General features: G+C 47.3%; 9 protein-coding genes across 9 annotated transcripts; 5 read left to right on the plus strand and 4 right to left on the minus strand.

Annotated features, from left to right (window-relative positions):
• Positions 1-952: 952 nt before the first annotated feature.
• Positions 953-2081, plus strand: GGS22DRAFT_182557 (uncharacterized protein; the record flags this gene model as incomplete). The annotated part of the gene is made up of 3 exons (XM_047963983.1): positions 953-1002; positions 1064-1308; positions 1468-2081. The coding sequence occupies 3 exons, from the start codon at positions 953-955 to the stop codon at positions 2079-2081; spliced, it is 909 nt and encodes a 302-aa protein (XP_047813940.1).
• A 161-nt stretch (positions 2082-2242) lies between these two features.
• GGS22DRAFT_99870 (uncharacterized protein) lies at positions 2243-3061 on the minus strand. Its single transcript, XM_047968645.1, has one exon. It carries the CDS (start codon positions 2770-2772, stop codon positions 2404-2406), a length of 369 nt encoding a protein of 122 aa, XP_047813941.1. The 5' UTR covers positions 2773-3061; the 3' UTR covers positions 2243-2403.
• Positions 3062-6801: 3740 nt separating this feature from the next.
• On the plus strand, positions 6802-8340 carry GGS22DRAFT_193582 (carbohydrate esterase family 3 protein; the record flags this gene model as incomplete). The annotated part of the gene is made up of 5 exons (XM_047965401.1): positions 6802-6879; positions 6942-6960; positions 7138-7469; positions 7666-7932; positions 8260-8340. The coding sequence occupies 5 exons, from the start codon at positions 6802-6804 to the stop codon at positions 8338-8340; spliced, it is 777 nt and encodes a 258-aa protein (XP_047813942.1).
• Positions 8341-8688: 348 nt separating this feature from the next.
• Positions 8689-10258, minus strand: GGS22DRAFT_193583 (DAO-domain-containing protein; the record flags this gene model as incomplete). Its single annotated transcript, XM_047965402.1, has 3 exons — positions 8689-9153; positions 9235-9726; positions 9806-10258. The coding sequence occupies 3 exons, from the start codon at positions 10256-10258 to the stop codon at positions 8689-8691; spliced, it is 1410 nt and encodes a 469-aa protein (XP_047813943.1).
• Positions 10259-11258: 1000 nt separating this feature from the next.
• On the plus strand, positions 11259-12162 carry GGS22DRAFT_99903 (uncharacterized protein). The gene is made up of 2 exons (XM_047968646.1): positions 11259-11626; positions 11761-12162. Exons 1-2 carry the CDS (start codon positions 11338-11340, stop codon positions 11934-11936), a joined length of 465 nt encoding a protein of 154 aa, XP_047813944.1. The 5' UTR covers positions 11259-11337; the 3' UTR covers positions 11937-12162.
• Positions 12163-12532: 370 nt separating this feature from the next.
• Positions 12533-15293, minus strand: GGS22DRAFT_175899 (uncharacterized protein). Its single transcript, XM_047963329.1, has 2 exons — positions 14278-15293; positions 12533-13426 (listed from the first exon to the last, which is right to left on the minus strand). The coding sequence occupies exons 1-2, from the start codon at positions 14579-14581 to the stop codon at positions 12891-12893; spliced, it is 840 nt and encodes a 279-aa protein (XP_047813945.1). The 5' UTR covers positions 14582-15293; the 3' UTR covers positions 12533-12890.
• Positions 15294-16970: 1677 nt separating this feature from the next.
• Positions 16971-19057, plus strand: GGS22DRAFT_175904 (CHL4-domain-containing protein). The gene has a single exon (XM_047963330.1). The coding sequence runs from the start codon at positions 17256-17258 to the stop codon at positions 18855-18857; it is 1602 nt and encodes a 533-aa protein (XP_047813946.1). The 5' UTR covers positions 16971-17255; the 3' UTR covers positions 18858-19057.
• Positions 19058-19123: 66 nt separating this feature from the next.
• On the minus strand, positions 19124-20588 carry GGS22DRAFT_193587 (uncharacterized protein; the record flags this gene model as incomplete). The annotated part of the gene is made up of 3 exons (XM_047965403.1): positions 19124-20118; positions 20180-20357; positions 20523-20588. The coding sequence occupies 3 exons, from the start codon at positions 20586-20588 to the stop codon at positions 19124-19126; spliced, it is 1239 nt and encodes a 412-aa protein (XP_047813947.1).
• A 959-nt stretch (positions 20589-21547) lies between these two features.
• Positions 21548-25237, plus strand: GGS22DRAFT_175906 (ribonucleoside-diphosphate reductase large chain). The gene is made up of 4 exons (XM_047963331.1): positions 21548-22005; positions 22060-22217; positions 22288-24799; positions 24855-25237. Exons 1-4 carry the CDS (start codon positions 21987-21989, stop codon positions 24896-24898), a joined length of 2733 nt encoding a protein of 910 aa, XP_047813948.1. The 5' UTR covers positions 21548-21986; the 3' UTR covers positions 24899-25237.
• Positions 25238-25313: the final 76 nt, after the last annotated feature.

The raw sequence follows: 25313 nt of genomic DNA on the forward strand, positions 1-25313 counted from the left end.
ACGAACGACAACCATCTGCCGGATGTGCTTCTCTTTAGAGAAAGTGTGTCGGGGCTTGCGGAGCTTCGGTCGTAGGAGATTTAATTTGGAGATTTGGAAGAATTTGGTCAGCCATGTTTAAGCCATCTTAGACCAGCTTAGGCCATGTTAATCCAGGGATCCTAGGATCCGGTTAGAAGGAGCCATGCCGTGAAAGGCCAAGTGCGGCAACCTAGACGCGGGCGCTACTGCCACTTAGACGCCATTATACGCCAGTTGATTGCTGATGTAAAGTGTTTGTAAGGCTTGGAGTGGCGGCACTGCGGGGTGGCTACGTACCTGCCGTCGGGAATTTTGTCAAATATTATACTTGCTGACCAACTTGTACCTTCCGGCTGGATATTGGGAAGGAAGCCACTCTGTTTTCCATTTCGAGGTACTTCACCTCCAATGTGATCCACTTTCTTATTCTTCCATTCTTTTCCCATCTTCTTATCAAATAACCAAGGAACTATTAGAAACCCACACTCCTAAAACCGAGAAGACGAAACAGGCGAATGTTCGTGATATTTCTAGCCTGACCTACTAAAGTACCTACCTACATAATGCATCCACCCTCGTCCCTGATTCGCGACCTACCTGATTCAGTCTTACTATTCGACCCAGCATAAGAGCATATAAAAACTACCTTCTCGTACCCTCGAGTAGCCTTCCGCCCCTCATGAGAGCCTTATCGCTTTCCGTCTCTATTATCGTAGCAATACTCTCTATCGTCTTATTTAGAGAACAAGTAACCGAGTTTGCGACTACATCCTTCAACGCTATTATAGAGAAATTCAACAAGTCCTACGACAGCAGTAGTAGTAGTGGTAGTATCGTGACAGATCGCACTACCGTGACGACGACAACGACTTCCGATTCCGAGTCCCAATCCCCTTTCTACAACCCTGAAGAGAAACTTGTCGCGACCGAGATGTCCATCCCTCGCGCAATCCGCAAGGTCTTCCTGGCCGTCGAGCAGGCGTATGCAACATCATAGCACCTTACTTTACGACGAAACTAATACTAACACCCATCTTTACAGCGAAGGCGCCGGCGCTCGAGTTCGTCGATCGATCGGCACCCCGCAGCTACGCAACTTTTCACCCTTCCTTATGCTCGATCACTTCAGCATTAAGCCCGGGTCCGGGTTCCCAGATCACCCGCACCGAGGCCAAGAGACGATCACGTACCTGCTTAACGGAGCCGTCGACCACGAGGACTTCGCAGGGAACGCGGGCACGATCGAGGCTGGAGACTTGCAGTTCATGACGGCGGGGCGCGGCATTAGTACGTAAAATCGAGAACTCTTTTCTTCCTCGTTCAGCTTACTTGGGAGCGAAACCCTCCTAATTGAAACGACCAAGGAGGGTTTTCTCTGGAGATATGCTGAAACTCCTAGAACTCTTGCATAAGGAAGTATTTATATACTAACTATTGTTGTCGCAGTGCACGCGGAAATGCCACGACAGAACCCCGACGGTAGCGCCAACGTCGGCCTTCAATTATGGGTCGACCTACCCGCCAACCTCAAGGCATGCGAGCCGCGGTACCGCGACCTGCGCGCCTCCGAGATCCCGAGCGCGGATATCGACGGCGGGAAGGTCCACGTCAAAGTCATCTCCGGTCAGTCTGGAGGTGTCGATAGTGTTAAGGATTTAGCATACACGCCCGTCTGGATCCTCGATGTGAATATTAAGCCCGGCGGGAAATTAGCGCAGCCGATCCCGAAGGGCTGGAATGCGTTCTCGTACCAGCTCGAGGGGACGGCAGTGTTCGGCGAGGGCAATGAGAAGAGGACGGTCGAGCAGTACCACAACTGCGTGTTTGACCCCGAAGGCGACGTAGTGATCGTCGAAGTACCCGAAAATGCAAAGGAGAGCGCGCGCTTCGTGTTAGTCGCTGGCCAGATCCTCGATCAGAAAGTGGTGCAGTACGGTCCGTTCGTGCTGAACTCTCCCGAAGAAGTCCGGAAGGCGTTGATAGACTACCAGTTCCACATGAACGGCTTCGAAAGGGCCAAGGACTGGCAAAGCGAGATTGGCAAGTCTATGGTTGGTTGAGATGGGTCAATTGATTAATTATTATGATTATGGGTCCGGGTATGCGTACGCGTATGCGTGTATATATATCATCTTCATCCCTTCGGCACTCCTTTTTACGAAGTTCTTTGTATATAGTTCCTTCTTCCCCCTCCGGCAAGCCCCCGCACCTCCCCCCGGCATTGGTTTGCTGCCATGTTGAGATACCCGATTGCACGGTTGGTGTATAGGGATAAGATAATGGACAGTGGATAGTGTGATGATAATGACGAAAGAATTGAGCAGTGATTATTTAACGCCGGCCCTTCCTTCTCCTTTGATTTGCGATCCCGTCAATACCGGTTTAGAAGTTGCCCTTCGGCCGCTTGGCGGGGTAGACGTCCGGTAGTGTCATGGCCCATTGCAACCGGATCAATTCGTCTTTCGGCAAGTGCATCCCATTCCACCAGCACGCTTTGCGCGGGTGCATGCCGGTTACTTGCCGTAGTCGCGGGTTGCTTAGGATTGAGGCGGGTTCTAACGGTCGGGCGTGATGCTGGTGTTGGGGTATGGTGTTGTAGCTGCTTGGATTTCTTCCTCTTTGGGTACTTAGCTTCGGCGCCGGCGCTGGTATGGTCTTGCCGGGTTTTGGTGTTTGTGGGTTGCTTTTTTGCCTGGATGTGCCAGAGGACGGTGGTCTCCGGGGCGTCTGGCTATGGGATGGTGGATTCATTCTGTATTCCTAGGTATTGTTCAATTTGTCGTATGTGTAATTGCATCTGGTTTTCGGATTGGGTATTCAAAGTCCCAGCTTGAAGAATAGGGGTGCTTATAAAGGCATGAGATGAGATATGAGGTTACCTATAAAGATGCGTACAAACCGGATGCTGAACCGTTTTCAGCTAGCATTAGCCGCACTCTTCATGAAACCTATTTCGAGAAGAGGCTCCGGACACAAATTTATAACGTCATTGCCTACCATTCGATATATCAAACGTGCATGTGTATGTGTTATCCATCTTACATACATGTTCGAGTTGGGGCGGAGAGGAATGGCGGAAGCATGAGGAGACACAATTAGCATCTGTAAGCACTTGTAGCCTCACTCTCGCCCACCCACTCTGCGTGGTTTCGGTACGCAATTGGTGTTTCTATCTGCCCGGATTCATGGTACCACCCACATATTTAGGGCTGTGATTACTCTGTCTCGGTCTAACATCGTTCGTGTGATACCTATTAAATATTTGCTTACATATGTCAATCGGCAAACTGAGAATAGGAGTAAATGTTACCTCTACGCTTACACATCCAAACTGTAGTGCTGCAGAGCACGGCGAGAACTGGAAAGAGAATTCTGAGTCATCACTCACTCATTCGGTGCGCTCCCCGTTCATCGTTTGCTTTTGGTGACGAATAATGGAGACTATCTAGTACCTAGGTCCTAGGTCCTACATACTAGGTAGGTACCTATCCCGGAACACCCCGCTTCGTCCACTGTTATCCAGACGTGCTGTCATCGTTGCATATGCAATGCCGATGTGCGCAAAGAGTACGGAATGTGTACATACACCGAATGCTGCGTACTTACCTGCCTACCTAGTACATGATCATTTGACTATCGGTTCTCTTTTTAGTATGCAAGCGTTGGAGAGTCTAGAGATCAGGTATAAGAGGTGAGTAGGCTGTAGGTTCATCAGCCCATCACGATGTGCATATTGGACAATGGTGGGCGACGCATCTTTCTGGTTGGTACTTGAGAGCCGCAGTTTTATGCTTATTCATCCTTCTGTCAGTATGAATTTCGCCGGTTCTGGGGGTTTTGTGATATGGCTTGGTGGCGTCCAGTCGTGCCGCTTAGCCTCATGTCGTGTCACGTCTACAGCAATCGTCACACGCTCATGCTTTTTACGCCAACCGCCCGAACGTAGTAGGGAGGACGGAAGGACCGAAAATGTATGAAAGATCATGATAAAAGTATCATCGATGCTCGTTAGGTATTTTTAGACTATTGATATATCATGAACATCTATTTACCTAGTACATACCTGGCTACAGTTCTCAACATAACTACAAGGTACCTAGGTACCTAGTACCAAGTCAAATCATAGTATATTAGGATCATACACACATGATAAAACGACAGTGTAGAACAGGTCAAACCACTTACCTACATAGGTACCTAGTACGTATGTGTGTCCCTGAACCCTTATTTTGGTAGATACTATATATGCCGGATGACCAGGCATTTTCAAGTTGTACGAATTTACTGCCTGGGGGTCAAACATATGCACCCATTTAGCATCCACATAAATTGCATATCTAGATAGCCAGAGCTTCTAATTAGCTTTCTTCCTACTAAGGCAGCAAGAAGACAAGAAATTCCATTAACCGAAGGGACCGTCAGACTAAGTTCCTTTCCAGGGAAACGGGGGTTGTTGTCGATTGAAAAATGGTCATGAGTATTAGGTGGTATCAACAATAGGGGAGGGGGCATGATGCCTATTCACATAGTCCATCTAGAACCTCAAGTGAGCATCCCCGTAGATTAATTACAAAGTGCCAACATCTACTTGACTATAAGTAAATTATGCCTAGGCCTCGCTATCACTAGGCACAACATGGAAATATGCCTTAACTGGTTGCTGGTGGTCGGCAGTATATTAAGCATAATTAGCCAACGTACGTATTTTCTGGCTTCTTGATTTATAATGGTGGTGATCCGCCTACGTACCCCCAAGAGGATGTTTCCTCGTGCTAGCTAGGTACTAGGCCACAGAAGATCTCCGTGTTCCTAGTTGGGAACGTCCTACAGTATGCGCCCCTTTTCGTAGTTCGGAAGTTTGGTAGCTAGGGAGGTGTGGTACGGCCACCTCCTGCAGGTATCTTATATGAGGGGTGGATATTGTATATATTCACAGTAGGTATATTCTAGGAAGTCGTATTAATCTCTCTGATAAGACACTCGTATTACACACGATGTTGCTCGTACTGGCTCGGACTGGCTCGGTCATATTGTTCATTGGTCTTATTAACCTCGGAAACAAAGCCGGAAACATGGTTGGTTGTCTTTGTGCCCTGTGGCTCCCTCGTAGGACTCCATACCCGTTGCCTTATGAGGGTATACTATATATACCATGAACCCTTGATAGGACTAAACTCCATTGCCCTCCCCCCATGGCTCATTATCTTCTCCTCTCATGGTGTCATTTAATTTAATTTAGTCGTGGAGTTCCAAGCATAAACGCTAATTGGTCTAGAATAATATGATCGTATACTATAAGAGTCCAGCAATGAGATGGATTACTAATTTCGGTACCGATGGGTTCGTATAGAGATACCTAAGTTGTAATATTACAGTAGCCACGTGGGTAGCAGGGAACAACCCATAATATCTACCTAGGTAGGTATCTGCATAGCTCGTATTACTTCGCCGGTATAACATCTAATTTATGAAGCGAGACATCATCGATCTTTCCTCAAAAGAAACCCAAATATGCCGGTTGAATGAAACTAAATGACCTTGAGCAAATATTAGGTTGTGATTTCTAAATTTCATGGCATTCCTAACATCGATAATGCAACGGTCTGCAACCCGTATACTACATAGGTGATAACTGCAACATTGTAAGTGAATATCTAGCCTAATAAGAAATGTATCATCTATAGATAGGTAGGTAGCTATAATGACTGCAGTAGACTTGCCTTGGTTAGGATTGAAAAGGGGGTTGCATCTAGCATAGTAGTATAGGTAGTAGACCTATATGAGTGTATACCTACCTAGTATGTAGCTTGAAATGGAATGAAACCCATATTGTAGGTAGATATTTATCTAAATAAATCATATTGCTACCTAGATAATGACAGGTAGGTAACCTACCTGTTTCTGGGTTTAGTATACGGTACACTAATCTTTTACCTACCTACCTAGTATCTACCTACGATAGGTCGTCCTCGAGCGTATAGTTTTGACTGTATTAGGAATTGTACTGGAATATTCGAATACGTACATGTAGCCCACACTCAAATTAATAGTTCCGGTACCTTCTATATGGGCGTACCAACTTATTTCTAGGCGGATACGTCAGAGTACCCTATCACGGCCCAGGATCTATTCATACCCCCTGAAATTAGCTTTGTCTCGGGAACATTATATCGAAGAAAACACGTGGGATACTATTCTTGGTAAGATTCAATATGGGAAAGCCCTCGAATTGACGAATCAAGGGGTTGAAACTCCACCACGGTTGCAGACGGATAGATTGAATTGTCAATCCCGCTTCTGAATGGCATCCTGTTTCTCAGATCTACAAATTTGACCAACCAGTTTCCTAAATAATCAGGGTGTCGAGGACTCTATTCCACGTGGAAACCATGTGGCAATGGACCCGGCTGAAAGGAAACTTTCTAAGAGCCCTCCATAGCCCCCAGATACCCCATAAGCTCGGAATGATCGACTCCGCAAGGTAGTATGCTATTCGGTGTACTCGCAGTAGCGGTCAATTTAGGCATATCTATTTATTTTGTTGTATAGTGAATGCAGCCCATTTATTTAGCCGTTTCCACGGTGGGAGCATGTGTAGAACATACGGCGCGCAGGTAATCCTTTCACCATAGTTACCAAGCCACCAATCCACAACCACAGGAGAAGCGGAGTTGATAATTATAAAAGCTGGGCTGAGAATATCACATCATTGAGAAAGGATCCTTAGTCTCAACTCAAGCTTCTAATTTTCCATCTAAATCTTCCTCTACAGCAAGCACAATGCTTTGCAGCAACTTTCTCCCTCTTGTCACTCTTCTAGGCGCTGCTGTCGCTCAGAATACTACTCTGCGGTATATGGTAAGTCGCTTTATGAACTAGGTATTTAAATTCGAGAATACTGAAGCTGACTACTCATGAAGCCCTTCGGGGATAGTATTGGTATGTAAGAATATGTGTTGAAAATTACCCCTTAAGCTCCCTAGCTGGAACCTTCAAACATTTATAAAACACTCATAGCTAACACCGTGGCAGTTAGTGATATGTTTTCTGATAAGCAAGATACTGCGGAGTCACATGTTAAGATACTAATAATACATATTACAATATGTTAGACAGAGATTATTTGCTGGAGAGCTATGCTCTGGGAAAAATTGAAGCCTACCGAATGGGGATCTGTCAACTGGGTTGGATCCGGCAAGACGGAAAACAACTGCGGAGATACCACATACGACCGCGATAACGAGGGCCACTCCGGTTTCTTGGCCATTGATATTGCTAATAGAAAGCAACTAGTTGGCTGGCTCCAGACGAACCCGGCTGATGTTATCACGATGCATCTCGGAACCAACGACATCGTACAGCAGAACAAGCAGGTGCCTGATATCATTACAGCTTTTACGACGCTGGTAGGCGTTATGAGAGACAGCAACCCTAGCATGAAGATCATCGTAAGCCGCCCCTAAGCCCCATTAATTTCCAGAATCTTGGCATGCATGTCGCCAAGTGGGATGTTAGGCGACACCAGCTGGTAGATGGGTGGCTTATCCTCCTATTTCTCCCGTGTAACCTCTATGTCTTAGACCTGCATCTCTTTTCTTTTCTTTTTGGCCCATAAGGATTTCTAGCTAAACCGGCGAAAACCAGGTGGCTCAAATCATCCCCATGGGACTTGGCAGCTACAATACTCAGATCCAGAACCTGAACAAGGCCATCGTCACCTGGGCCGAAGGGCTCAACAAGACTGAGTCACCCATCTGGGTTGTCGACCAGTACAATGGCTTCAGCGCAACCAGCGACCTCCGAGATGGTGTGCACCCTAACAAGGCTGGAGATACCAAGATGGCGGATGTCTGGTACCCGGCTCTTGTCCATGCTTTCGAGGTCGCTCAGGCGGAGAAGAATGCCGCGGCTGTTATGGCCTAGGAAGCTTCCGAGACTTTTAGGGGTTATCCCGTTTTATCTTCGAATTCTTGTACATATTGCTTGGAATTTTGTAGCTCAGTACTACCATTATGGACATCTCTCATACCAAGAAGAAATTGATAGAAACATACCTACCTAGCTACAATCCCTCAATCTTCTTCACTCATACGTCAACTTGAGGCGAATATTCCGGAAATACATTAGGGGTTATTCAACAACGTTGTACCTACGACCTGACCCGTATGATAAGAGGTAGGGAATTTGAGACAGTAGGTAGGTACCTACCTACCTACCTACCTAGTAGACACCATACAGCAGCCGCGCGTACTACATCCGACACCCGACACCCACAACTCACCACCTCGTCACCACCCGCCGCCCTCAACTAAGACTTAGATTAAAAAGTACAGCAGCCACCCCAGCTCTTGACTAGTACAAGATCCTTTAGCCATGAGGAGGTTGAAGTGGTAACAAATGGTCAGTAAAATTCCAGCTGGGCTCTTTGCATTTCCCCTCCTTTCTTTTCTTAGTTAAATTTAATCCAACATAATAGATAGGTACCTAGATACTTGACAAAAGCTCGTGGGTATACAAGCAAAATTCCGCTGTTTATTTTCTATTTCCAACTACACTACGCTATATACCTATCTATATACGGTTCAACCCCATAACCTTTTCAATGTACCTATCTTGATTAAAAGACTATCGCTACCATACCCATAGAAACTGGCCCCATTGTGGTGCTTACCCGAACATAGGCAAGATGGGCTCGTCGTAAATTGAGGAGTCTAAGCTGTCGTTATCGGGGTATGGTTCGACATAGCGTTTTGACAGGAGCGCCCAGAAAAAGCGACGGCCGAGGTTTTTGAAGGTCGTCTTTCGGACTCTCTTCCCAGTTGGCAGGAATTCGGGGGGAAACCATGACCGAAGAGGTCCTTCGGGTCTTCCCGCAATCTTCGGCCGGTCGACGTGCTCGCGTTCTGCGACCATGATGCCCAGTGCAATACCGCAAAGCCAGGCCAACATTAAGCCGTCGCCATTGTAGCCAGCACATATCCACTCTCCAGGTCTGTGATTTGGATGCATCATCTCGCTGACAGCGGGCCTGCGCCCAGTGAGGTCAGGATGCAGCCTACCGACGAAGGGAAGTTTATCTCCCGTGAGTGCCATGATGCCGGACCATTGCATCAGGGTCTCCCAGCCCCCTGCCTATGGACACCGAAAGATTGTAGGCAAAATTCCTCGAAGGTGTGCGAGTGGCAGGGGCTCCAACCGGCTGTCATTCCATACACCAAGCATGCTGGCACCTTGGCCTTCGGATCGTGAGAAACCTCCGCCCAAGATGACATCTCCCTGTACTCCATCGACCGCTGGTCGTTGAACAGCATAATCGTGCGCATGGCCGTAGAAAATGGACCATGATTCCATATGGTCTGATTCATTGAAGAGTTTGCCTGGTTTCATCATAGACACCGTTCCGGGGATGCCTGTTAATTTGCCTCGCAGGCCTGGTACGAACTGAGTTGCGAAAGCATTCGTAGCATGTACGACATGATTGCATTCAAATGTGCGGCTTTCTATCTGATCAACGATGACTTGAAATGCATAGGGTCGGCCCTTCGGTGCCACGACATTTAAGACGGTTGTGTGAGTCTTGATGAAAAGATAGTACTTATACTTCCGAAGAAGTTCGTCCCATACGCAGGTTGTGAATCTGTAGGGATGTATTACCCCGGCGACATACGATAGAGCGCCTTTAACATGTTTGTTGACATGAAATTTCTGTAATAATATCAGCGCCCATCAATATTCATCCTTTTCTTACGAGACACAAAAATATGTCGTGAAGTGTGGTTCTTACCTTCCGAGCTTCTTGCGCGCTAAATTTTGTATACTCTAGCTCTGGTATGTATTTCTGGACTATTTCCACTTTGGCGAAAGCTTCTTCACGTTCTTCATCTGTGAGGAAATAGTCAACAGTAACAACCTTGCGGCACTCGGCCATATCCCATCCCCTGGCGTCGCATAATTCCATCATCCTTTTGATGTGAGATAGCTGAAATCTGATAATCGCGGCGGCTCGCTCTTCCCCATGAGATCTCCGCAGTTCGCTGAATTGTTCGTGAGGAATGATCTTCATATGCCCGCCGTTGCGTGATGAGGCGCCACCGCAAAGATCGCGGGATTCTAGGACGATGATACTGTGCCAAGCGTTTGAGCGTCTGCACTCTTCCAGGTACGACCAAGCAACAGCTGCAGCGGTGATGCCGCTTCCTATAATGATCATTTCAGTCCGGTTCGACGGAGGTACCATTCGGAGGTTGACGAGATTTGGGAAAGGAGGGTCTTCTTCCTAGTAAGCCTTGGTGGGATCCTCAACGGGGTATCCAGGCCGAGAGCTCAGGCGTGTCATAAGAATTTTGATTTGTTCGTTCAGGTCGCGGAATGCCTTGCTTGCAAGCAAGGCATTTTTGGCCGAAGACTGGACGGTACCCATTTCGGCAAGTGAGTATAGCTGTATAGGTAGGTACCTACTAGGTAAGTATCAAATAGACTTGAATAACGAAAGAAATATTACCAAGAATGTATAAAGTTGGTGGGATGTTTGATATTCAAACGAGTGATTAATTACCGTACCTGGTATATTACAACGTGAGAGAGAAGAGATACATGTGAATGTTTAAAATCCATAGTCGACATCAGTCTTAGTCTAGAGAGACGAAAATTCAGCCAACTGCAACTCCCAAAGCTTACATTCAATTCCTGGTTAGTTGTTGCCAGTTTATGAAAATGACTTAGCGTTCACAACATAACTTTCCTAAGCCCTTTCCATGTGTGCAATGAGTGGCTAGGTACCTATGTATTTCCTACATAGATCCATTTATAGAGGGGAGTAGTCTTCTCAATAGTAAAGTCAATGTTGACCGCGAATTTTGGTTGATAAAGCTTCGAACGTTATGACAGACGTCGACTTCTTGGTACATGGACGCGGTAGCGAATGGGAATGTTCAGTCTCATGGAATTGTTAAATTGCGGAAAAGGCGACTTCATCAGTGCGACAATATTAAATGTAATACAAACAACTCCAATTTTTACCTGAACAGAACTTGACAAAGATATCTCGTCATTTCCAATATTTTACATTTTCACGACGATGAATAAAATGGACGGTCCGTTCCCATTTTGCTGGTAATTATGGCAGTTGTAGGTGGTCTGTGTGGCTTGGCTAGCGAGCTAACTGGAACCTTCTATGAAATATCTAGATCCATCAACTGAGACCCCTAGAGAAACTTTGAATATTATTGAAATTCTCAGTATAACTTCCAGAGACTCATGAGAGGAATTAGATAAAATAAATTCAATCAAATACTAGAAACCATTTGAAACAACTAAATGGTAAGAATTATTTTCCAACGAACACCCCTCAGAATCCTGGGTAGCACCACACATCAACTCTACCGACCATCAATCCACCCACTATCACGAAGAGCCATGTCATCGGCAATAAACCCAAACACTAGCGCCAACTCACAAGTGGCAGCATCAACACAAACACCAAAAAGCGAGAGCGTGCAAAATGGAGCTGCGTCTCAGAAGACGCCCTTGCCGCTCCCGGAACCGGACCACACCGGTGACACGACGCAGCTGCTCGTCGGCGGCGAAGGCGTCAAGCTGGACCACCGTAAGTCGGAGCCTCCTCCCCTTTCTCCCACTCCATATCCATTCTTTTCTTACCTACCTACGAATATCCAATTGAACCTTCTCTTCGAATCGAGTCGGGAATATGCACCAAGCGACCATGTTAACACATCACAGTGGGTCCCCTGATCGTCAACGAGGACGGCACCATGAGTCGTATCTCGAACTGGGGTGAAATGGCCGAGATTGAGCGGCAGAACACGCTTCGAATTTTGGGCCGACGGAATAAGCAACGCCTCGACGCCCTAAAGGCGAAGGCCCAGACCCAAGCTTCTAGTCAGCCCGGGGAATAGGAGATGAGACCTGCCTATCCATGTCTACAACCCACCTTATATCATGTATGGTGTGGCATTTGAGACGAGTTATTGACTGTCATAGGGTGAAAAAGTTGCGATTTTGATGATTTACATATGTATACACAGAGTCAGTCATACAATAGGAGCTGTACATGTCATACGGGACGCACATACAGTATGTACTATACCTACCTACTTACCTCTACAAATAATGGACCAGCACATACATCAATTGATAAACGCCAGACCGCATTTAACATTTGAACGGTACCGCTCAGCCGTTGCATATCCAATTTGTAATCCTCTTTGACCGCAAATGTGTATTTCGCTACCTACCTAGGTATTTAAAGACATTTCCGTGTAGCTGTGGACCTTAAGAATCGGATTTACTGATAGACAGGTCAAAGACCAACACTAAGCCTAAATCTACCTATGTAGTATACGTTTTGTATTTGTAAGCAAGCAATTACTAGGTATGGCAAGGTCAAGAGCCCATGGCCTGTGATTAGTGGCGGATCTGTCGGGATGTTAACACCAAAGCCGGAGATAGGCAACTAAGATTTCCTGGGGTTCTGAGCAAATGCCGGTGAGGCGCCAAGAAAATGTATTCATAAATTGTATGATTGAGCTTTATAGGCTCTCGCCCATATCGACTGTCATACCCGAGAGCAGGACGACACATTCAGCAATAATCTAAAAGTATCACGTCGCAGCAGCATCAAGATACCAAGCAGAGAGATTTCAGATAAGCTTTTACACCATAGCCGGGGCATTACCCGTAAATCGTTTATTAGACCCGTAAGCCTCATCAAAAATTGCTCTCAAAATCAGATATGATATATCCCCAAAGTCGTAGCCCCCCCACCAATGGCGCATAGTCCATAATGATAACCCCTTAACGCCATCGTGAATATTTCAAGCAATGGAAGGTATCTCGGTATGCCGTGTATGTTACGAAGCTTTCTCGGCTTCTTTCTTCGCATCGCTTTCCGATTCCTTTGCGCTGGGTGCCTTCTTCTCATTACGCTTCTCTAATAATGTGGAGACGATGTTCTCGTTTCCGCCGGTCTTCTCCATGACGAGTTCCCTTAGCCACTTGTTCTCTGTCTCTAGAGTTTGGATGCGACCTTCCAAAGAGCCGACTTTATCGCTGAGCTCCTTCTCGCGCTTCTCGAGTGCTTGCTCGCGAGCCTTCTTCTTGACGCGGAATCTTGCGCTGGCGGCCGTGTTTCGCCTCCGCTTATCCTCTTCCGCGGCTAACCGAGATTGGTCCTCGAAAGAGAGTTGTCGTCGAGGAGGTACGACAGGGTCAGCGGATTTTCGCTTGTCCCCCGTCTGCGGCAATGACTGGCCGTAGGTGCTTGAAGCCGAGCCATTTGGGGGAAAAGTTGGAGATGGCTGGATAGGTTGCAAGTTCCCCAAATTGTCTGAGAAACCCGAGACATTTGGCGTAGAATAAGGGTGAAAATCAAAACCGTTGAAATCGCCTGAAGACATAACGCGAGGTTAAAAACGGTGTCCCAATTGACAAATGCAAAACGTAGGAATAACAAAAAATAACTGAGGTGCTACACATCATCGATGACGACTTAGTGTCGGTAGAAGGGTATAAGATCAAGCCATGTTGCGAACTCTCGACAGCAGGGCTTGATGGACTGGGTTCTCTCTTCATCTCGAAAAGGGTCCTCCCCAGATCACGAAAGATCACGGGATATTGCACCATAGTGCACCATAGCTCGATTGCGCAATCGCAGGGTACTCTTTCGCGAGCACAGCAGCAGGCACCTAAACCCACCGATCGCTGCAATCCAAATGCAACATGGTGCAGCCCGCACCAATCAACGGTCGAGCGTAGACAAAAGCTTAGTGGGGCAGGATTGATGAGGGCCACATAGAGCGAGCCTGTGATAAGGTGAAGACCTCCGCTTGGTGGGATGCGGGTCCCCATCTCCAATCCAATCTTCCGCTGCCTTGGATGTTGCAGGCAAGGCGCCGCCTCCAGACCACACACAGACCATAGGCTATCTGGCTATTGGAGGCAAGCGTCGGCCAGTGCCAACCAGGCACGAACTGCTGAGCGAGGCTGCTGAAAAAAAGACCCTTCGAAAACCGCACACACGGCACGCCATTGTGCAATTGTGCAACGCCGCATCGCAATGAGTAATGCGGGGAAGACATACCACTGTCAATTGATTTTGGTGGTATTTTGACATTTGGCTTTGGCGCATTGAATAGGCAATGAAAGTAGTAAAGCAATCAAAAGCAGCAAAAAAAGACAAAAAAAGACAAAAAAAACAACCACCAAAAATGACACAACAGCCATAAAATATCTACTAACCTGGTAGATTGAAGTCGAATCCCGCTAATTCTCCTCCCATAGATTCTTCTTCTGTGGGTGATGTCGACACCTGCGTCTCTATGACACTTGGGGCCCCTTCCTGCGGTTGTCGATGCTGCTGTTGCTGACTCTCATTTGCATCCCAGTCGATAAAATTGGTGTTTGTGAACATAGCAAGTTCCTCGTCGAGACTTCGTAAGTTTTCCTCCGACACCTGAGGCTGCTCCGGAACCCTGTTGAGGTCCTGTAATAACTGCGATACATTCACGGCTTGGCCGCGCCGGCCAGAATAACTGGGTGGCATCTTTCCTATGACGCTTCTTCCGTTGGCCTCTCGGAGACTTTGGAGATAGATAGATACGTTGTAAACTCGATTCGGTAGATCTGATATATGCAAGCCTCTTACTGACAATTTCGATATGGTTGTATATGGTTGGTAGATGACGATTAGATCAGATTCGTGATCTTTGTTGATTCGAATTTGCTAATGACAGGTTTGTGATGTATGTAATAGAGAAGAAATTGACTAGAAGAATAATGGCGAGATGGTAGAATTTACCAAATACAAAAAGTGGTACAAAGTTGAAGGTGGGTCGAAAGATGGGCGGACAAAAGCCAAGTTTGTGTCGTACTAAGTAGTCGTGCTAAGTAGTCGCCGCCAGATACGGCCGATTTTGACCGATGGCTTTATGGGTCCTTTGCCCAGGTGCTGACGCTCGGTTGACGTTTTAGGGAAAATCCAAAGAGAAAAAAAAAGTAGAAAAGAAACCCAGGCTGCCAGGAGCCCCTCTAGCCCCTCTTTCCTAACCTTAGAGGCTTCGTATAATCTTACTCAATACCATACACCTTTTAAACGTAGTATCTCGGCGAACTTACTTCGTCAAAGTATCAATTACTGATGAGTGTTGGAGAAGACGAAGGTTTAGGAAGGAGTATGGATTGATTATTATTATCTGATTCGAACCCTTGGAAGTTGCAGCACATGAGATGACAGATGGTTCCATCAATTGAATGGTACGGGTGCATGTGTACATATAAATGTACACATGTACAGTACATCGCATACCAAACCGAGTATATCGCCCGCGGCGGCTTTAAACGGGTGGGCTATTAGTCAAGAAAATCAGTTCTGGCCAATCAGAATTAACCAGATTCTCTAGACTTCCCACATCGCCCACATCGACCGCGTGTATTTATACTAAAACCCCCACTATCAGTTCTGTCTGGAACTGTTCGGACCCTGACTATCCTATGTATTATAGCCTTTCTTGCATGTGTTCTTTTATTAAATACATGGAAGAGGTCGACCATATTGGCGGGACCTACTTCCCGACAGCATTCCCGTTCATCTCGTTGCGTTCGTACTGTATGTATGTGTTAGTGCCACTCCATCTTAGTCTATCTTACCATCTTACCATCTTAACAGCGGAGATGCATGGCTGGCATGGCTGGCATGGCTAGCTGCAATGTTGGTGCGCGGTTGGAGATGACCCCCTTCTAATTATCGTTGACCATGGGTAATACTCTCCTGCTTAGAAATCACGTTTCAACCCAATGAGGGGAAGAGAACTAATAGGTGCCAAGGCCATCAAACTAATCGTTTAGTTTCTGCGTTATAGGTATCAGATAATTTTTATTTCACGATATTATCAAGTAATTATGTATTTCTTGCCATACTCAACCGATTGAAGTTGGGGTTGCGTCGCTGCCTTACCCTAATCCGGTGGCGAGTCAGGATCGACAGTTCTATGATGGAGTGATCTGAATATGATCTTGATCTTGACGTCAATTGTAACTACTTTCCGTTGTCTGTGTTCCTTCTATCGAAACAAAGATTATACATTCTAGATACTTAAGCGGACCTCGGTGTATTGTATATATGTAGCGACAATAATATTGAATACCTTGCACCAATAATGGTTCGGCTCTATCTAACCTTAACTCAGTGCATAGATTATGTATGTATTCCAGATATTCGTAGAATTTTCGAAGCCGAACGATCAGGACGATCTAACTTACCTTTCAGGGACCGACCTACATGTCACAAAGCGATGGATGCATGTGTTGCTTGCTATGCTGTGTTACGCTCTAGGTCATTGGTCCCAGGAAAACCGAATGCATCCATCCCGCGATTTCTCTCCAAGGCTCAAGTACAACCCTTGTATGATTCCCGTACTATACCAATCCTGTTATCGGGTAACGTGAAAGACGTGGGGTTAATATTCGGCGTGTGCGCCTTCTTCAAGTTCCAAGGTTGCGAAGTCACATAGACATGTACATTGGAAACGCTCGGGTCTTCGGCATCTTTCCGATAAGTACATAATCCCGTACCACCGACGCTTTGCCGCGGATGAAGTGGACGGGTTTCCTTAATTGGAAGTTGAAATCCTTAAGTTCGTATGGTACAGTACCTGTTAGGTATGTATACAGGTAGGTATATTAACAGAATTCCTATATTATAGGAGTCGGCCGAGACGAAGTCTTTAATAAATTGTCTTTCTTGACCTTCTGGCGTTTTTGCAGAATATTCTTGCCCACGTGGGCAAACTCCACGGTGGATACAGGAAGGCTTATCGATATTGAATGATGATGTAATCGGCCAATTGGCTGCCACCTGGGAGATGGGAGCTAAAATTGATTTTGAATGGTAAAAGTCTAAACTTTGTAGTCATGATAGAAACATAGAAACTCGGATGCCCAACATTTTCAATCAAGATTATTTTTTGAGATTATAACCTCATTATAATCATGTCAATAATAATTACAGGATCAATTAGGCGAGTATAACCAAAAGATGGTTCTGTGTATTCCTATTTGGTGATACGAAATACCTCCGAAAACCTTGAACGCGTCGCGTGTCCCACTTCAATTTCCGACCAATACAATCATTTAGAGCTATACACCACACTTCTAATCTACAATCGCAACCTTTGATAAAGGGAACAAGGAGGCGAAAACTCAAAGCCACACGCGTAGTCATGGCGCGATTGTCGTTACCAACGACAGCTCGCCTATCTTCATCCCTAAGAGTCGACCCTGCGAACAACACCGTAATCAAAGCCCTCAATCGCCTCTCACGACCATCCCTCCTATCCCTTGTCCTAGACTGGTTAGACGAACGAAACCAATCTCTATGTCCACCACTTCTCCTCCGACCAGATGTTCCCGAGGACGAAGACGAAGATGATTTCTACCCACCCGTGCACTCGCTCCCCGAACTCCGAGACCTATACGAGTCCATGCAAGCGCGCAAAGGCGGTCGTCGCGAGGTAGTCGATCGTATCCTCGAGGGAGACTGGCGCTACGGGCTCAGTCTCTACCAGCTCGCCATGGCCGACCTGCAGTACCTGTACGACCACCCCGGAAGCCTCAAGTGGACCGCATACCGAATCCAGCTTCTCAAGACACCCGGCCACGAGGACGACGCCGAAGGGCCGGAGAAGCCCGACAAGGAGTCCCTCGCTGTCCCGCGCTTCCACCCTTCAACCTTCCTACAGAATCTGCAGGGCGAGGTTCTTCCCGATGTTAAGGCGCACTATAACTTCGATCGCCCGAAGGGCATGCCACTCCTGCTACTGCGCATCTTCGTCATCGACTCCCCATATAACACAGACCTAGCTGTATCCACGCGCCATCGCGGCCGGCCTAACAGTACAGGCAATGGCAATTCCACAACCAGCTTCGATGCCTCGCGCACGATATACGTCGCGTTCCCAGACGCCTCGCCGCATATCTACATTACGAAATCAGCCTCCGGCGCTAGCGGCGCGGCGGGCTCCGCGGCAGGCGAGGCGAAGAGTCTACGTGCGCTCGTCGTTGAGGGGATACCGAAGGCTCTGTCTCGGCCGCGCGAGCGCTATGCCCTGAAGTCGACGAACCTGGCGACGAAGAATCTAGCCGCGATGCTGGTGCACAAGGGTGCAGGACGCACGAACGCGGCGGCTGCCGGCTGGGGAGTATATGCGGGGACGGCGACGGCAGATATCAAAGCAGATAGCCCGTTGCAGACGCTGCTTCCTACGCCGCCATTATCGGATGCGTCGGGAGTTGAAGTTGAGGAGGAGAGAGGGACGAAACGGAGAAGGGTGGGTGATTTGAGGGAGGAGGAGGATGAGAAGCAGGCTAAACGCGCGAGGGTTGCTGCGTTGGCTAGATTTGGGAATGCGGCGAGGGTTGATGATGGGAAGGGGGTTGAAAGGTTGGATGTGTTGATTGAGGATCCATTTCCGGCTGATGTGGTCAGTGAGGAGGAAGATGAGGGTGAGGATGATACGGCGGTGGTCGCGAGACGTAAGGCTAAAGGGAGGCAGAGTATGCTTGATATGAGTATCTCGCAAGACTTGGAGGATGGTGATGATGGTAGACGCGAAAGAGGAGGCAAGGAAGGTGATCGAGGCTGGACTCCGCAAGTCAGGATATCGCTTCATGGCTCACATGTCTTTGCTGGGGTACGCCAATTGGTCGAAGCGGGCATCGTGGACGGCGAGAGGATGCCCGGGTGGTTAACGGGTGAGGAAGGGGTCACAATTGGTGCCGTACGACACGGTAGGATAAGAGGCTTTAAAGGATCCGGGGTATAATTAAGTCTCGTGTATAATATCCATTTGGAGGGTGGTTTCTCATGGTCAACGAAAGCTATTAGTGCAAGTAGCATGCATGGTGTCCGGCGTTTTCTACATCACATGGGGAAGGGGGTATAGTCGAATAGGTTTATATACCCCAATCAAGTGTTTGCAATCAAACTCATACAAAGGAGAATGGAAATTGTTCTTCCATAGGTAGGTAAGGAGTCTATCTATTTTATTTTCGTCTCGGGCTATGCTCTTGTCTAGGTACTTGATAATCTCTATCCGTCTACTGGAAACACCTTTGTCGTGTTCCGCCAAGCAGCCTCGCATACCTCCTCCACGGTGACTCCCTTGATGCCGGCGACGATCTTACCTACCCGCTCAATCATGCACGGCTCGTTGCGGCTCTTGACCATCGCGCCTTCGACCCACTTCTCTTTCTTGACAACCTTCCAGCGCTCTGGTACCTCCGATTCCTTCTTCTTTGGCGGCTTTTTAGACTGTTGCTTGGGCTTCACCGGTTGTTGCTTTGCCAGCTCCGATGGGGTTCCATTAGCAACAACCTCCGCACCCTTCGTATTTACATCCACCCCTGCCCCTGCCGCTTCTAATAGCTTCGGCGGTTCTATCAAGTACTTCCAACCCTCATGACTAGGCCTAACCTCGCACCACGGACCATCAGTCTCTAACATCAACCGGTCAAGATGAATCTCCTTCACCACAGCACAGTTCTCGGCCGTTTTGAAACTACACCCGTTAGTCCCGATATACAGTCCCAAATCCATCAGCTCTCGCATCTCCTCCGCCGTCCCTGTGAAACTGTGGACCACGGCCCCACGCTCGAGCCTCTCGAGTCGCGTGCCGAATTTATCTTTTAAGAGTTGCACGAAATCTGCATGCGCGGCGCGTGAGTGAAGGAATAGCGGGAGTTGGGGCTGTAGCGAAGCTGCGAGGTCCAGTTGCGCGGCGAAAGAGTGTAGTTGGATTTTACGGGAGCAGTAGTGCAGACGGTCGTAGTCGAGCCCGATCTCACCGAAGGCGACGAGGGGACTCGGCCCCGTGCTACGACTCCGCGCTCCGTCGATGAGCGCCCGTAGCTCTGAGATGATTGATGAGGTGCGGGCCATGTCGGGCTCGTGGTCTTCGGAGATGGGCTGCGAGGGGTCCGCGTCGCAGGGCATGGTATGTCCATTGGTATCTACATGCGAATGGGTTGTGCTGAATATGGAGCTGGAGCAGGGGTGTATGCCGGCGGTCGTATATACGGTGCCGGCTTGGGCTCGGTCAGCTTGGTCAGGTAAGATGTGGAGTGTGGTAGTTCATATATGACTTACCATATTCCCTAGCTATCTCGAGAGCATGTCGAGAACTGGTGAAATCAGAGCCGGTGATGATGAGCTTGTGACAGCCGACTTCACGGGCTCTCGAGACGACGGCGCTTAGGTCGTCTGGATGCCGTTGAGTACCATGATACTGACCCCTAAATATTGGGTCTGCTAAATTGATGCCTATCTAAGATGAAATATTAGCGAATGGGTTGAGAAAATAGTTTTAAAAAATATGAATAAGACATATATAGTAGTCTGAGGAAATAAGAGTGACAATGAAACTCATATTTCATAATGAACAGCATCAAAACTTATAATTATGAAACCCATCACCATCACCATGACTTACATCAATGTACCGCGGTTTATAAGCTATCTCACTTGCTGGAGTAGAAGTTGGTAAATCGGTAGTCATATTTGATACTGAAGAGGAGAAAACTTCGTGAGATCGTTTTATAATGGATAAACTCTTTACGCTATAGCGTGTAAGCTGAGCGACAAGTGAGTTCCGTATAAGCATCAAAAATCAGGTATCTCTCAAGGAGACCTAATTTCTTGGGGGTTTATATATGATCTTTCAGCATAATGAGTCTACCTCAATTATTTCGACCCAATGACATTCATTATTGAAATCCACATCAATAGAACTTGGTGAGTCACCTTTAAGAATCAGCCTCAAAGAGGGTTAAGTTGATGAGATTATCAAAGGTACATCTCAGATGTACCAAAATATTTCCAGGCTGTCAATTAAGCTTAGTTTTTTTTTACACGTGCTTTCGTGGGGTGGTTAACAGGGGGTTAGGTATCCATGTTACACAGACGCGACATATAAGATTGATAAACGCAACGATGCAATTTCATGAATTCGAGTATTTAAACTAATTGAGGTATGAAACTGAATTTCATGGTATTGCTAATGGAATTTACCAAGAATGGCTCTATGACTTGAAGTTCAATATTATTTACTCTAGTCCACAGCTCGATCAATTGCATACAGAAATACTTAAAATACTTATCAAGCATAACGCGAACTCCATTTTGTGCGGGGCAAAACGCATGAACAGGGGTTTAAATACCCATCACATGCAAGCACTTAAACCAAAATATGTTAAAACGAGAAACATTCAACAAAATGTCATAATACGGAAGCCGCCAGAGAGAACATTTACTTATTCAATGTCATGTCAAAATAACAAGGGGTTTTCGTAGAATAAAAAGATACAAGACTTTAAATTGAGCAATCAGTTTCGCATCTCCGTCATCGGCCTCGTTTATAACAAGACCCCGCCAATCCGCGTCGCCCTTAGCGTGTTAAGTGGTTTTGTAGCACGGGCAACTACGGTTTAGCAAGGGCACATCTATGAACACAACACTTGCTGATTAATTTTTCAAGTGATTTCAGCTGGCGACAACCTAGGAAGGTCCACTCATTGCTTAACAACATTGTTGTATTGTTCCGAGAGGGATCCGTTCCTGGCCGTCCTCCGTCCACTGTTTTTTCTTTACGCGCTAAGTTGGCTCAGAGACGCGCCACTAATTATTAATTTAGCAGGAACGCGTTTCTACATAAGAATCCACCGTGCTCAAGTCTCTTCCTTCTAAACATCTTTTGTTCATCAACCACGATCTCAACATTGGGAACGGGCCACTACATCGCATCATACTTGAGATTAGATCTGCATGTTACTTGCATACAGACACTTGTGGCTTCGAATTAATTATTCCAGTTAACTGAACCTTGCTTCATTGCACTTCAGTTCTTAATCGCCTCTTTTTTACCGCCTTTTGGGTCTTGAGTGCCCCAAACTTTACGATGTATGTCAAGAAGCGTGGTATGTATCTCTGACACTTTGATTCGCCTGGAACATCTACTTAGACGTATATAGATGGACGTCAAGAGCGTGTTCAATTCGACAAGATCACAGCTCGTGTCTCTAGGCTCTGTTACGGTCTAGACACAGATCATGTCGACCCAGTTGCCATTACCCAGAAAGTTATCTCTGGTGTCTATGGGGGTGTCACTACAGTCCAGCTCGACGATCTCGTGAGTTTCCTTAGGACTGATTTTAATTGCGTTTTTTAACATAATCGCCTTCTAACCAATTATCCTACAGGCAGCCGAGACCGCCGCATACATGACTGTTACCCACCCGGACTATGCTATCCTCGCCGCTCGTATTGCAGTTTCGAACCTACACAAACAGACCAAAAAACAATGGTCTTCCGTCATCAGTGATCTCTACCACTATGTCAACCCAAAGAACAGGAAGGCCTCTCCTATGATCTCCCAAGAGACGTATGAGTGCGTCATGAGACACAAGGAGGATTTTGACTCTGCCATTGTTTACGATAGGGACTTCAACTACCAATACTTTGGCTTCAAGACTTTGGAGCGATCATACCTACTCAAGCTCAATGAGAAGATCGTTGAGCGGCCGCAGCATATGATCATGCGTGTGGCGGTTGGTATCTGGGGTGACGATATAGAGAAGGTTATTCAAACTTATAACCTGATGTCGAGTAAATACTTCACACATGCCTCGCCTACCCTTTTCAATGCCGGAACGCCTCAAGCACAGCTATCGTCCTGCTTCCTCGTTGATATGAAGGACGACAGTATCGAGGGTATCTACGACACCCTCAAGACCTGCGCTATGATCTCCAAGATGGCTGGCGGTATCGGTCTCAACATCCATCGTATCCGTGCCACTGGCTCATACATTGCTGGCACTAACGGCACCTCGAACGGAATTGTACCCATGCTTCGTGTCTTCAATAACACTGCAAGATACGTTGACCAGGGTGGTAACAAGAGGCCTGGTGCTTTTGCCATCTACCTCGAGCCTTGGCATTCAGATGTTTTCGAGTTCCTTGACCTTCGCAAGAACCACGGCAAGGAAGAAGTCCGTGCTCGTGACCTCTTCTTGGCTCTCTGGATTCCTGACCTTTTCATGAAACGTGTTGAGAAGAACGGTGAATGGACCCTCATGTGCCCCAACGAGTGCCCTGGCCTGGCAGATGTTTACGGTGACGAGTTTGAGGCCCTATACGAGAAATACGAGGCAGAGGGCCGTGGTCGCCAGAAGATTAAGGCTCAGAAGCTGTGGTACGCCATCCTCGAGGCTCAGACGGAGACTGGTAATCCCTTCATGCTCTACAAGGATCACTGCAACCGCAAGAGTAACCAAAAGAACCTGGGTACGATCCGTAGCTCCAACCTGTGTACCGAGATTGTAGAGTACTCGGCTCCCGACGAGGTGGCGGTCTGCAACTTGGCATCGCTTTCTCTGCCGTCATTCGTTGACTATAACGAGGGCAACTATGACTTTCAGAAGCTCCATGAGGTTGTCCAGGTGGTCGTTCACAACTTGAACAGAATCATCGACGTCAATTTTTACCCTGTTCCGGAGGCCCGCAACAGTAATATGCGACACCGACCCATCGGTCTTGGTGTTCAGGGTCTTGCCGATACGTTCTTAGCGCTACGTATGCCTTTCGAGTCGCCAGAAGCCAGGCAGTTAAACAAGCAGATCTTCGAGACCATGTACCACGCTGCTTTGACTGCATCTTCTGATATTGCTAAGGTCGAAGGTCCTTACTCTACCTACGAAGGCTCCCCCGTCTCACAAGGTATCCTCCAATATGACATGTGGAACGTCACTCCCTCAGATCTCTGGGACTGGGCCGGTCTCAAGGAGAAAATCAAGCAGACCGGTATACGTAACAGCTTGTTGATGGCACCTATGCCAACGGCTAGCACCTCCCAGATTCTAGGTAACAATGAGTGCTTCGAACCTTACACCTCGAACATCTATTCTCGTCGTGTCCTTGCTGGCGAGTTCCAGGTCGTCAACCCCTGGCTGCTGAAGGACCTTGTCGACATGGGCCTCTGGTCTGATGGAATGAAGAACCGTATTATTGCCGAGGGCGGTTCAATTCAGAACATCCCCAACATCCCCGCAGATATCAAGTCTCTTTACAAGACCGTATGGGAGATCTCCCAGCGAACTGTTGTCCAGATGGCTGCTGATCGTGGTGCTTTCATCGATCAATCCCAATCGCTCAACATTCACATGAGAGAACCTACCATGGGTAAGATCACCAGTATGCATTTCACTGGTTGGAAACTTGGCCTGAAAACTGGCATGTACTATCTCCGTACCCAAGCTGCTGCCGCGCCCATTCAATTCACCGTAGACCAAGAAGCTCTCAAGGTTGCGGATTCGAACGCGGCTAAGTCGGGTGGGCTAAAGAAGCGAGCCCCCCCTGGAAACTACAACTCTTCCGCCTCCACAAGCCTAGCTAGGCCTGCGTATGCCAAGCGGGAGGATTCGAACAACAGCCTTGCCGCCTCAGGTCTTAACGGGATCCCGACGCCTAGCACTACTCCGCCCCCTGTCTCGGTAACCCGGCCAGCAGCTTCGCCGAACAAGGCTGCACCCTTCAAGGCCGACGTCGACGAGGGCGAGAGTCCCAAGGCTTTAGCTACGGAACCCTCTGAGAAGGTCAAGGAAGAGGAGCTTCCTGAGCCAGCTATTGATGGCCAAAAGACCGGCCAGGATGAAGACAAGGAGGATAAGAGCAAAGAGCGTGAGTATGACATCTACGCTGATGCCGTCCTAGCTTGTAAGTTGAAGTGAAATGCTACCCCTTGGAGTCGCCCAAGCTAATAACTAAATAGGCAGCATCGAGAACCCTGAATCGTGTGTTATGTGCAGCGGTTAAAGGACCCGACGAGATGAAGTGATGATGATACGTAGCTGATGATGGACATAATGGAAGCAAGGATGCTTCAGACCCAGCCTGCCTGGTGCATTGCCTGGGCCTTGTGAAGAAGCAAAACGATAAATGCTACGCATCGAGATGATTGTATAATGGTTGGGTTCATGGAGCATGGTATCGAGTCAAGCAAATGGGCTTTGTATGGACATTGTACGATACTTCGCAACGGTTTCTAGTCCGTTGTCCCTCGCGTAATCATGAGATGCCAAAATGCGCATCTAACGGTGGTTTATGCTTGACCCTTTTTCTTATAGGATTAAATCAATAAAAATATGATAATGAGTTTCTTTCGACCATCGCTGGCGTGAAGAACCATAACAATTGAATCGTCTTCACTACCTAATAAAATTTCCTAAGG

The sequence above is a fragment of the Annulohypoxylon maeteangense genome, assembly GCF_022496945.1.
Source record: "Annulohypoxylon maeteangense strain CBS 123835 unplaced genomic scaffold GGS22scaffold_31, whole genome shotgun sequence".
In the NCBI taxonomy this organism is placed as follows: Eukaryota; Fungi; Ascomycota; class Sordariomycetes; order Xylariales; family Hypoxylaceae; genus Annulohypoxylon; species Annulohypoxylon maeteangense.

What these genes read in the sequence shown, in the direction of transcription:
- GGS22DRAFT_99870 (XM_047968645.1), bottom strand. Translation starts at nt 2,772, where the DNA reads ATGAATCCACCATCCCATAGCCAGACGCCCCGGAGACCACCGTCCTCT.
- GGS22DRAFT_99903 (XM_047968646.1), top strand. Translation starts at nt 11,338, where the DNA reads ATGGTAAGAATTATTTTCCAACGAACACCCCTCAGAATCCTGGGTAGC. An exon ending in AGGCGTCAAGCTGGACCACC is followed by an intron (nt 11,627 to 11,760) that starts GTAAGTCGGAGC and finishes AACACATCACAG; the next exon opens with TGGGTCCCCTGATCGTCAAC.
- GGS22DRAFT_175899 (XM_047963329.1), bottom strand. Translation starts at nt 14,581, where the DNA reads ATGCCACCCAGTTATTCTGGCCGGCGCGGCCAAGCCGTGAATGTATCG. An exon ending in ATTCGACTTCAATCTACCAG is followed by an intron (nt 13,427 to 14,277) that starts GTTAGTAGATAT and finishes TTATGTCTTCAG; the next exon opens with GCGATTTCAACGGTTTTGAT.
- GGS22DRAFT_175904 (XM_047963330.1), top strand. Translation starts at nt 17,256, where the DNA reads ATGGCGCGATTGTCGTTACCAACGACAGCTCGCCTATCTTCATCCCTA.
- GGS22DRAFT_175906 (XM_047963331.1), top strand. An exon ending in CAGTCCAGCTCGACGATCTC is followed by an intron (nt 22,218 to 22,287) that starts GTGAGTTTCCTT and finishes ATTATCCTACAG; the next exon opens with GCAGCCGAGACCGCCGCATA. An exon ending in CGCTGATGCCGTCCTAGCTT is followed by an intron (nt 24,800 to 24,854) that starts GTAAGTTGAAGT and finishes ATAACTAAATAG; the next exon opens with GCAGCATCGAGAACCCTGAA.